General features: G+C 36.6%; 1 protein-coding gene across 1 annotated transcript in view; it reads left to right on the top strand.

Moving 5' to 3' along the window:
* Positions 1-13,066, top strand: part of PCLO (piccolo presynaptic cytomatrix protein) — a 367,600-nt gene that overhangs the window by 233,182 nt on the left and 121,352 nt on the right. Inside the window, exon 10 of the mRNA XM_064443829.1 lies at positions 7,546-7,671. Within this exon, the coding sequence (XP_064299899.1) occupies positions 7,546-7,671 (126 nt within the window). The remainder of the gene's footprint in view (positions 1-7,545; positions 7,672-13,066) is intronic.

Here is a 13,066-nt window from a genome sequence, read left to right on the forward strand (position 1 = left end):
GTGATAAGTGCTCCAAGATGCTAATTTGTAAAACACTTTATGATCCTTCAGGATGATAACCAGTGTGCAAATCAGCATGAAGCAGATTTGCAGCAGATATAAATCAATGCTGTGCTATTAAAACAACTGGAATATATCTGATTTTCATCAGCTCAGAATTTGGCTTCATGTATATTTTATGCTTTACTTGCCAATGGCCAAGAAGTGCAATTACTGAGAAGGCTTAATCATGTTTCTAGGAAACAACTTCATTTAAGCTAACTTCATTAGAAAGCAGCAAAACAATTTTCCTGAGCAGTCTTAAATATGTTGTACCTATCTAGACAACCAAGCTCTGATATGGATAATTGTGTTATGTATTCCAGAGAATTGCATAGGAATAATATTGAAAATAAAAATTTAGCATGGATACTTTTCCTGCTGCTTTCCAAGTGCCTAATCTAACTTGGTTTTGTTTGCTTTGTCATGTTTCCTTTCCGTCTGTTCTCCAGACTTTACAGATTGCTTTATCACAACTATGATATCTAAATAAATAGCTTGCATTTCTTCATGGGACTTTTAAGCCTGAACTTTCCAAAAAGAAGTTGCCATTGTTTTTTCTGTGGCTGACAATTGTTTCATACAGACAATGGAATGTGGTATAAAATTGTTCTGGCAGATAAGGGCCTACCAGCACCCTAGCATATGTCTGGTCTAGATAAGGTTGGAGGAGGAATCGGGAGATAATGTCTACTAAATAAACACAGGAGGAAGGTATGTTCTGTCTCTGTTCGCAGCCAAATAGAGTTGGAAGCCTTCGTATTGTTTGATTTGATTGATACATTCTTGTTGCTATAGCATGGCATTCTGGCACATTGCAAAAGCTCTCATGCTTAATGCTTCATTTTCACTCTTTATCCTCATGCATTTTTCTAATTGCTACCTTTGGACCTTTTCCAAAAAAGGTCACCCCTGTGATTCCTTGCTATGATTCAGCCTTCTGGTTATGATTTGTTTTAAAGTATTGTTAGAAAGTGAAGAGAAATGTATTTGGACTTGATTTTTTTATTCTCTCAGTGGTACGTCTGTGCATTGGCTCATGGATCTAAAACACAACACTTCATCATTATTTTGAGATTTAAACATATCTTCCATTTCAAACTACTCATAGGCATGTGTGGTAGCCCTCATCTGCATTTTGCAGTTTAAGCCCATTTCAATTTTTCCCATTTTACTTCTGTATAGTTTCAACTTCAAAGCATATAATATCCAAAGGTGGTGAAATGACCACGGTTTTAGAAAAATAGTGATTTTCAACTACCATATTGAAGGGTATGCTCTTATGCTGTTAGAAATCCAAATCAGTAACATTTAAAAAATATTTTTCTTAAAAATTCAGTCACCTAAAAGTCTGTTTAAAAACTCACATAGCTCTATTTCGAACTATGACAAGAGTCAGGTTGCTGCTGACGCTCATACTTACATTTTCCTATACCAATTCGCAGAAACTAATGCGTGATTACTGAAAATCTGTTATACATTTTAATTGCTTCTTTACTTCCTTTGCTTATCTAATTAGACAGGCAAATAGTTTTATAGTTTGAAAAATTAGCCCAGAGGAGATAGTTGTTTGAGTTAGCACATGAACGTTTGCACAGAGCTTCTGGGTCACGTGCCTGCATTCTCATGCCCGTCTTGAAGTTGTGGCTACTGTATGGGACTTAAACAATATTAGTCCCTGTATTTGGTGCTGAAATTCTATTTGCTATTATAAGGGAAAACACCCCTGGAATTTGCACCATTGTGTAAAGGCAGGACCACCAGCATCAGCAAAAGCCTGATGTGCCTTGAATTACTCAGTTTTCCTCTGCTCTTTTTTTGCTTTTTTTTTTTTTTAACCTGTAACTTATGTAAGGGATTACTGACATTTGTTTGGAAAGGCAAGTCTAATCATTGCTTAGATGCTGAAATAGTTCCAGGAAATCTAGGCTGTTTATACACTAATGGCGTAGTGGAGCTGCTCAGCTAAGTAGTAAAAAGATTTCATGTACTTCCCTGTGACCAGAGCAACAGCAACAGATTGGCAGCAATCTGATCTTTATTATCTCCATAATGGAGAAAAATGACCAAATTGTAATTGCAGAGCTCGGGTTATGGTCAGCCTACTCCAGCAAAATAAATTATTGTGCATCAACTGAGTCATGTTTCTAGTCTTCCTGCTGTGCTGCTACTGTGACACTACAAAATGCACAAGGGGATACAATTTCATAGCGGTCTGAGATAGACTGAGCTACACAAGTTCAGAATAAATAAGTCTAATTGGATGCAAGCTACCTAATGGTGGAATTAAGGAAAAGAGAATGATGAATTTTAAAAATACTTTTGTACTGATGCTTGCCCGGTCACCAGTGACAGAATTTATTAGCATCAAGTGTTGGTCTCTACTCAAATATACATTTATATATATATGTATATGTGTATATATAATGAATATGTGTCACTGAAACAGTCTGTGATGTCTGGAAAAGGTGAAATGACAAGTGAGGTGTCCTTTTCAAAGTCACAGATTAGCTTAACTGCCAAAAGGCAAAAAACCACTATTGACCATTCAATTTTATTAATATTTTTCTCTAAGTATGGATTTGTCTCAAAAGTAACTCTTCATTTATTAGACAGTTGAGATCGTCATTAAAGCTTCTAAGTTTGTATATTATCCATGCTTGTTTATCAAAGTATAAACCCAGTTTAGTTGTCTGATCTGTCTTGTTGAAGTTCAGCATTTATGTTTTGGGTTGTGAGGGTTCTGGGGGGCTTTTATTGCTTAGCCTGCAGGCTGTAGTTAAGATTAGAGAGGAAAGTAGGATCACAGCTTTGGGAGATCAGTAAAAACAGTTGCAATTAATTAGCAATCTTCTAGCTTTGAAGCATCCTAAAAAGGATTGGATCTTAAATGTGTAAAATTCCCTTTGAAGAGGTGTTTTCCTGAAGATATTTTCCATAGAAATCAATACCAAGAGCTCAGAAAGGTGCCCTGTCTTATTCAAAGCACAGTGATTTGCTTTCTGATGGCTAACTGGTCCTGTGTCTTCTAAGGAAGAAAACAGTAGCTCATTAATCTGAAAATCTAAAATTGAAAAATGAATGTGTAGTTATATCAAAATAGTCTGAGAGATGGAAATTAAGACTAAAATATTTTTAAAAAATCAAAAAACAAGGGAAAATGAGATCTGAGAAAGCACATGATTAATGATATTTTTAAGCTATCTTCATTCAAGCTGATAAATTTAGCAATGTCGTTGCAAATGGAAGTAGTAAACTCAAAATTTTCAATAGCTACAGTATACACAGGTTTGAAATTCCATCTCCACATGAGAAAATACAGCAACATCCAAGCAATATTTATTTGTCAGCCAGAACAGAGCATGGACTGCCAGAAATTTAATGTTTTGTAATTTAAGTAAAAATATTTCTTCTAGTTGTGTTTTTGCAACATAATAATAATGAACTATAATTTTCTAATTTAGTGCAAACAGATCAGATTAAATTAAATACCCCCAGTTTGTCCAGCAACAAGAACATGTGCAAACACATATACACACACCCCCGTCGTTGTCCCTTAGCAAGCATGCTCCTACTTAATCCATAACGTCAGTCAAACCTTTGACTCTAAAACCTGCAAATATAAAATCATGAGCCTTTTCAAAGTGTCTAGGAATACAAATATTTATATATTAGCATGGAAAATAATTAATTTTATTAACAGTAATACGGACAAACACCTTAGATTTGCAAAAACAGAACCAATACGTCAGCCATGATGTCAAAGTTACCTAGCATAGGTATCCAGAGAATTGCCTCTGAAATCAAGTGTCTTGTACACCCATTTATGCAGCAAACCATCCCTCTGCCATGCTGTTACAATTAAGCCATAAGAGGTAGAGATACTAGTATAGTGTATCATGAGAAAACTCTGACCCCGTAGAGTTACTCCCCTATGTGATGAAAAGTGTCCGGTCCTACTGATAGGTTGAAAAGACCATACGTTGACTGTGTGGGTTAAGAGTAAGTTACTGTGTGTTTCTTTGTGTGTGTGTTGTATGCAAAGAATAGTTGCTTATTGGATTTGCTGAACTTAATAGTTCCCAGTTGTGAGCCTCAGATCTGTAACGTATTAGTCTGTTAGTAGTGTTTGATCAGAAGTCCTCTGAAAAATGTGCAGAGCAGCCCACATGAATTTCTAAGTCCTAAGGCTGGACTAATATTTAAATGCTTTTATAGGGATACATATTTGCTTTATGCAATGAGGTACCTACTTTTTAAATACTGTATTCTAAACTTTTGTAAAAGACATTTAGACCCATCCTTGGAATGGTGGGTTTGCTTTCCCTATCAAGTCAGGAAAAAAAAATTTACCAGTGCTAAATTTAAATTTTGCACTGAAATAAGGTGATTAATTTAAAATAACTATGCAGTTCATTCCAATTACACTGAAAAATCACCCCCTCAATAAAAATAATCTTAGAATTTCCCAGAGCACAGTCCCAGAGTGCTGGTGTAGCTGTTGTTTAAAACACAGCATCTTTTCTGTGTATCAAATCATTTGTGTTAGAAACCAGCTGAAAAGCACTATGTTTAGTTAACCAATTATCATTCATACCAAGTTTATAATTAAAGGAATATTAACTACCACAATGGATATATCTTGTAGCAGAAATTTAATTATATTCCCCATGCCTTTAATTAGCGTGGGTATTTAGGTGGTGTTGTTTTATTATATGATTATATGAGTCCCTCTACATTTTGCTTTTATAGGATCCCCCTCAAGCTGAAATATTTATATTCTTCCAATTTTTTATTTGCTGTTAAAAGAGAGAAAGACAACTCTTCACTCATCAGAACCAAAATGAGGCTTAAAAAGATGTTCATTCTTTTATATTAAATTTGCATTACTTTACAGTCCCGGGTGTAAAGTCTTACAAGAAGCTGATTTTCTTAAAGATGTTGCTCAGGTCTTCAAATTACAAAAATAAGACAAATGTATAGAGAGGGGCTGAATTAGCTAAAATTATTAGCAAAAATTTCAAGGAACTCACTAGCAAATTTCATGCTGTCATCTGAGTATTCACAACTACTGAAGATACTTAGACATGCCTGCACAGCATTTCATAGTGGGCTTTTAAACTGGCAAAGTTGCACTGGACAAAAAACAAAGTAAACTCGAGAAGACATTCTTGCCATGTCAAATCTTTGTACAGTTGTAATTTACAGAGTTATTGTTCATGTTGTCACAGGATTGAGTTTACATATTCCCTAAACCTCTTATCTGTTCTGAAAGTATCAAGACTAAAAATCATCACATAGGTAAAACAAAAATACAGTCTCTGAAATGGGTTTATATGACAGATCTGAACCTTATCTCAAAGTTGGACATAAATATACTCTAGAGGTGAATTATATTCAACATATGCGGACAAAACTGCTACCCGTACTCCCAGTAGTACTACACCAAAATCAATTTCTCCTGTTACACACTACAGTGGATAAACAGTACAAGATTTGGTTTGCAAAGAGTGTTGATCATCCTTTGTAAAAACTCAAGGTCTACCATACCATTTATCATACACTAGCCCTCAGCCATATCATGGCTAATTCCCAGGTTATTTACCCCTGAAACTCATCCTTGGCTATCAGCCCACTCTGAAATAATTCACTCAAAGTTCCATATACGGGTAGCACATTACCAGTGGTCGTCTGGTCACTGAATCCCCGCTGAAATTGTGCTATATTACGTCACAAAATGTAGATCTACTGGAAGTATACCATCTCCCCAAGACTGATCTGTACCTGTCATCTGAGGTGCCACCAGTCCTCACCACTAGTTGTGTGACTGAACTTCTTGTGTGCTCCAGCAATGCATACTGCTTGATTTATGTAGCAGCCCATTCATCTCGGTGCATTAAATACACCTATGTACACTAATTACTACACTAGCTGTAAGAACAATCCTCATATACTTCCTTTTAATTCCTCACCATTAGTTTGCCTTGGTTGCTCTCACCCACCTGTTTTATCAGTGTATTAGAGGGATACACCATTTTGTTATGGGCTTGCAGTGGTGGAATGAGCTGTTTCCATGTTAAGCAATTCCTGCTAAACCCTTTAAGTCATGAGTCTAGTCACAACTTCCTTAAGTTTATCTTGTGCTCTGCAGGATCCATGAATGTATCTGAACACCAGGCATCTTCTGAGAGAAAAGAAAATGCTCATTTGGAAAATGTCTAATATGCAATTTTGAGGAAAGCTGAGGCACAAAGAATATAGATTTAGCCAAACTGGGATAGAAAAAGTAGTGGAAACTTCTTTGGCCAGAAACTCAATGTGGAAATCTTGCTTCTAAAACAAACTGAGGGCTGACTTATCAAACACTAACAGCATTACAAGGAAAAGCCTTAATCTAGAAAGATAAAGCTTTGCAATGAGATTGTGTGGTGAGCTTCCTATAGCCTATTAGTCTAATTACTCAGCAGGTTTGGCTTATTAAATTAATAAATTGAAAATTAATTATTTAACCATTACAGTAAAGGTAGGAAAATCAGCCTTTGCATTCCCAGATCAAAGTGTGGATCATCTCAGATGAAATTTTCTTTTTCTTCAGAGAAGGAATTTGTTTTTCCTGTATGGGAAATATTTTTTTTAAAAAGCAAGATAGGATGAAAAATTGGCAATGCATAAGATTAGCTTTATGAGACTATTTTTTAAGCTTTTGTTTTCACTCTCATTGTTCTATACATGAGGGAGATTAGTGATCGGCTTCTCTCTAGCTAGAATAATCAGAGTGATCAAAATGTTTTCATCTTTGCAATTTTTAAAAAAGGGAGAAAATATGTTACGTTTAATGATGCTTTACACAGACCGGTTTTAAGGTTTTTCCATTCTGATAATTTGTACATCTTTTGATGTAAAAGATGATAATTAAAAGCAAATATTAAAGGAAAACATTAGCATCTGCCAAACACAGATTCATGTAAATGCACATGCTTTGCTGCTAAAGCTCAATATTCTCTGCTTGTCTCTATATTTATGTGATTCTAAAAGCTCAGCTACTGTAATTTTTCAGCTAAACTGTATGCATGTTTTAGGCATATGATAAAGCTACCCGTTGAATCGGCACTTCACATGGATTTCTCGCAATTTAACTAATACTGCAAATTATGGTTTGCTTGAAATAGGTTTGCCGTGCAAATAGTCCCTCTGCAGCACAGTAAGGCTGTTGGAAGAAGGTAGGATTGGCTGCAATGCAATTTTTAGTGAAATAGCTATTTGTGTGATATCATTCCTGCAGTAGTTACTCAAGATCTTTTACTATGCTGAAATGCGTTTCCCCAAAGTTAAGTCTTCGGGGAAGTGGTGGATGGGACTGCAGTTAACCTTAATCTTCCAACCATAGCCAGAAGTTATTGGTGACATCCTTCACTACCCTCTGATGAGTTGTTCTCTTCCTTTCTTTCCAGTGAATTATTCATTGCTTCATCTCTATTTAAAGTTTTCTCCTTCTTTTGATCACAGGCAATGGACTGGGAATCCGAATTGTAGGTGGGAAAGAAATTCCAGGAAGCAGTGGGGAAACTGGAGCTTACATTGCCAAGATTTTGCCTGGGGGCAACGCAGAGCAGACGGGGAAGCTAACAGAGGGTAAGAGAAACGCATTATCAAAAAATGGAACCACGAGAGAGTTGGGACTTTGGTAGAATTATTTGTAATATACATTTTCTGTTGCACAACAGGAGTAATGTTGTGCAAGGAGTGAGGGGCATCAGAGAGCCCCTTTAAACCTCCATGAGTCTTAAAGCAGAAAAGGACTGGTAGAAAGTCATTTTATGACTTCTGTAGCCACAGAGAATTGCCATGATGAGCAGTATTATGGCATGTCTTCAGTAACATATGCCAACAGACTCTCTGTAGTGGGGGTAAGACAATATGGCTAGAGTCCAACTGTATATCATGGACGTATATCACCACCATCTATCATGGACATGCTATTTTGAAGATCTTTAACCTGGCTTGATCACCTAGGTACCTATGTTTGGGTTTACTTACATTTCTTAGTTGCACAGGTAAAAGGGATCACAGATCCGGTTGTCTCTCAGCTACACACACTAACTTTTTTTGAAATTCCCTAAAATCAGACTTGTCTGAATTTGTCTGACCTAACTTTAATTTCCCAGTTTAAGATAGTCATCCAACCTGCCTCAATAGGCAACAGAGAAAAAGAAGCATCTACAGACAAGCAACTGATTTAATCTACCGTACACTTCTGTTTCAAGAACTGGGAGTGTCTTTCTCATTTAATTGACCATGAATGGTCCCTTCTCTGTATAACTGTTTTCTATTTCCTTTTTTTCATGTAAATATCTGTATGTACCTAAAATGCCAGTTTATCCATGGGCAAAAGTATAACACATTTGTTTCTAATTAATTCACCTAATTATTTTTGTTTCTTTAATAAAAGCAGATAACCAGAAAAAAAAATTACGAAAGAAGGAAGATAAGCAGGAAAAATAGTTCTTCTAGGCAGAATTCAATTCACATAAGTTTTCTGACTGGTAAACATGCAGCAAGCAGAAGGCAAAACTAAATCAAAAGTACTTTGCAGACAGAAAAGCTGAGCAAATTGATTAAAGAATGTATTCACGAAGAATAATTTAAGTATGTTGAGGGTATTACAAAACAATGTCACCTGCATTCATGTTTTTCCTGCTGCTTTTTACATCCTTGGTGGATTCTTCACCAATATTTCTAATAAATATATAAAAGGTGCACATACACTGATATCGATGTCAATTTAAAGTTTAAGCGAAGAAATGATGTAGCAACAAAAATATCTTCCTTTTTTCCCTATAGAGTTGATTCTGTCATGCATATTTAATGGATAATATTTCATTCATCAAATGACAGAATAGTGTTATTTATTGCACAGAAATTATGAAAGAATTAAGCTTCATTTATTGTGCTTTGAAGTGAGTATTTGTTTTGACTCCCTCCATACAAAAGACTAGGTCTTTCATAGCTGTGCTAGATCATGCGTTGTTTCAGTACTAAGCAGGTAAAGAGAAGAATGTGGTTATTCAGTCTTTCCCTGAGACTGGACATTTCAAGAAAGAGGATGAACAATTATTCCTTGGAATTATCTCCAGTCTTTTAGTTTGTTTTGTCAGGAACTTTTCTTGAAATTAAGGTTTAAAGTTCTTCACTCACCATATAGGTATATTTTAGCACTGATCAAAACCATCTTGGATTTATAATAACTACAGCAGAGGTTCAGACATGGCAGTTTGCTTTTCTGTCTGATCATGTAATGTATTTTGAAGGTTTATTCATATTTTGTAGAAAGATGAACAGGATAGCAAAATATTTATTTCTTTGTTTCATTCACCCATCATATGATAATCATGTTTCTTATCTGACCTTTATAAAAGTATTCTAGATGTGAGTATGTTGGCATAAATCAATTCCATTAAAATCACTATCCTTAATCTGTAGAATTTGTAAAACATATTTTGGGACATTGTGTGGACTACTGATGTGCTTAATGTTCTGTCAGAGAGAAAAAATGCTCTCTGAATGCTCTCTGCAGAATGTACCGTTACCGTAGCATACAAGACAAACGCATTCCCTTGCTGTCATTTACCTTTTAAATCTTGCCTTGCCTTTATATCTAGTTTATTTTCTACATTTTAGATGTCTATCATAGATCAACAAAGAATATTTGGCTATTTCACTCTTGGTTTTGTTTGTTTATTTTAGTGAAAATATGGCTGATGCTCATTTAATCTCTGCTCTTCAGAAGTACCAAAATCCATTGAGGTCTTCAATCATTCTCATACTGATCTGTGTAAATCCAGCCAAACTACTCATGTTACCAATATTGCTGATATTTTTGTGTGTGAAAATAGAGACTAGCCTTCATTTATTTTTCAAGTTGGTTGCTGTCTCTCACATCACATACAGAAAACTTTATATGTCATTATCCGTAAATGACAGTTGAATATTAATAATTTGTATAGTAATCATGAGTCACTTTGGTGAAATGCTACGCAGCTTCAAATTAGAGTATATACCTAGTCATCAACTAACCATATACTAATGTCACTGCAAGCTAATATCTTGACTCATTAGCCTAAGAACATGATTCACTGCAAAAAATCCCACCAGCTTAATTAATTCCTCTAATTCTAAAACCAGAAAACATTGGGTCAGGTCTGGAATTCCTATCAAAAGCATAAGGAACAAGTATAGATTTACTATAGTTATGAAGGAAGGTGAAGTTCTACCTGCTGCCTGCATGACTGCATCTATGAAGAAATTACACACTTTAAAATACAGGTAGCATTCCTTTCCTTAGGGAATAGCAATCCATAAAATTTTAGACTATTTAAATAGCTTTGGAGGAGTCTTAGTGCTAAGAAGTTTATTTATAGTTCTGACTAGCAAATACCAGCCGTCTTGGTTCTCTCACCTTGAATTGCTTTCAGATGTCAAAAATATCTCTGATTCATCACTCATTGGCATTACAAAAACTGGAGGTGGAAGGCTCATTCCACTGAGCTCATCAAGTGCAGGGACTGTGTCAATTTGATAGATGTGTCTGTGCTCCCTCTCGTGTTGACAGGAACAGTTCAGTGATATTCCACCTGGTAAATCTACTAGGAGAATGGCACTTCATACTGCCAGCATTTTTCAGAAACAGAAGAACCTTAAGAGCAGAAATAAAATATTAATGTGTGTTACCGACTGTTACAAATTTGCTGGATGCTCTCAGCATTCGGGTCTTCTCATTGGACCGTTTCAGGAGGCTGACTGGAGATCCTGGGAGCTGGTGAACCACAGGTGTCTGCTCCAAGTTTTTAATCAGCCAGGCATACTGTGTTGCAGTGCTTAAGCCAGCTGACACTCACCAAGATGAAGAGATTCCCTCACTTTCCAGTCTCCTGGCAATTCTGAGGAGCCTGCATGGTCTAAAAGCTAATGGTGAACTTCATTTGTGGTGCTCTTACGGCCTTTGCTGACACGCCACCCAACAGCAACCATGACACCGATCAGATTTTTGTTAACTTGTCCAAGGCTCTATGGGTCCATGTTTACTTTTAACATGTATGTCTCATTTAAAGAATATCTTCCCAAACTTAGGAATAAGAAAATCATATATAGTAAAGACAAAAACTCTTCTTATTAAAAATACTGAAATAACACCCCCAGATTCTATTTTATAGCAAATACAGCAATGTAACATTTCTTGTTTAACATAGGAGAATGCCACCTACCTTATGAGTCACAGACCTTCACTGTAGAATTTTAGTATATAAACAGTCTGTGCTAGCAAAGAGACATGCTATTCAATTCAGTTGCATTTTGCATTTTATTATTTTTTAAAAAATATTCAACACACAGGGATATTTTAAACTTCCCTATCAGGAAGCTGGTCCAATAATATTGTGAGAAAAAATACCTGATATACATACAGACAATGAAAGATAATGTTCCATTAAAGCTATTAAGTAGGTCAGAGAAGAAAAATACACTACCATTTGAGAGTTCTGTGGTAGTTAGTGGTGCCCTGCCCCTCAGTCTAATCCTTAGGCACTTGTTTTGATCTAGATGAATAACTACACCCCTTAGGATGCAAGAAACATTGCTCCTCAAACCACCATGAAGGATCTCTAAAAGCCACCTGCAGCCTGATGGTGGGTACCAGGAGTAAGTAAAAGCACATCAGTGTCCTCAGCATCAAATTCTGAAGATTGATGATGAGGTCTTAAATGTACTGAGTATCTTTTAGACTTGGATTCAACTGCTAAGATGCAGATGGTCAGTTTTCCAAATTGGTTGGTTGCCTTTAATTGTGCTGGAAGTTCTCCAGGCCGCATGGCTGGTTCTCCTCAGGACAGTATTTTGAATGAGTGGGTCTCTACTGGGAATGTCAGAACTCTCTTTCATTTTTAGAAAACTGCAGTCTCAGAACTTCCTGAAGATGCCTTTAGGGAAATAAAACTGAAGTCTTTCCATTCCTCTTATCCCTATTTAGTCACTCTTCCTTCTTCTTTAGAATGTCTAACATATTCAAGTGTCACAATTTCCTTTTCTAAGAAGACCTTTGGTGCACATCTCTCTCCCTCTCTCCTTAATGCCCTAATATGAGACCAAAGAAACATTAGACTCATTCCTCAGATTGAAACTAAGAGCTTTCCCTTGGACCGTCATGAGATGGCACACCTTATTATCTCTTGAAGCCATGGACCATGGCCACAGTGTGAAAGAGAACACTTCTTCACAGATATTAAGTCAATATGGGAAGAAACATGTTGTTCCCTGCTTGCCACCACACAGCTTTTCACATCAGGACTGACACATGAGATGACAGTGTGTACCAAAACATCATGCTGTTACTGGCAAAAGAGGGACACTTCTAGACCAGTGGAAAGTGTTTTCCACCCAAACCAGAACGTGATAGTAGAATGGAGCAAAGACCTATTTGGATTACCTCCATGAACATCAGAGAGCAGCCAAGCTCCCCACCTGCAGTTCTCTGAAGAAGGAGGCAGACCCAGGAAGCACTGTCGGAAGTCTGCCTTAACCAGAATGCTCTACAGCTCTCACCCCTGGTGTGGACTTTGGCTTCTGAACTAGCCAGCTTCAAGCATCCCCTAGCCTCAGGCTTCACAGTAGAGGAATGTATACTGAGAGATTTCTTTGAAGGCAGAGAAGAAAAACCCACAGCTCCTCTATATAGGTCCAAGCGTCATTACCACAGCTCTTTATTTCCTGAACATGCAGTCTGCATTAACTGGAGAAAAATATCTTGAGTATTTATAGAACCTACAAAGCTTCCTCTGAAAGGAATGTAAATAAGGCTAATGAGCAGACTAGAGAGGAGATGGCCAATCTGGGGAGATGATTAGCTGTACTTTGGTTGTCTAGTGTAAGTGAGATGAATCTGGTCATCAGCAGTGTTGGATAGAGGCTGTTGAAATATTAACATCATTGTTTAATCTGCAAAGTATTTCCTGGGTTCTGGACAATAACATCTTTG

The sequence above is a fragment of the Phalacrocorax carbo genome, chromosome 1 (assembly GCF_963921805.1).
Source record: "Phalacrocorax carbo chromosome 1, bPhaCar2.1, whole genome shotgun sequence".
In the NCBI taxonomy this organism is placed as follows: Eukaryota; Metazoa; Chordata; class Aves; order Suliformes; family Phalacrocoracidae; genus Phalacrocorax; species Phalacrocorax carbo.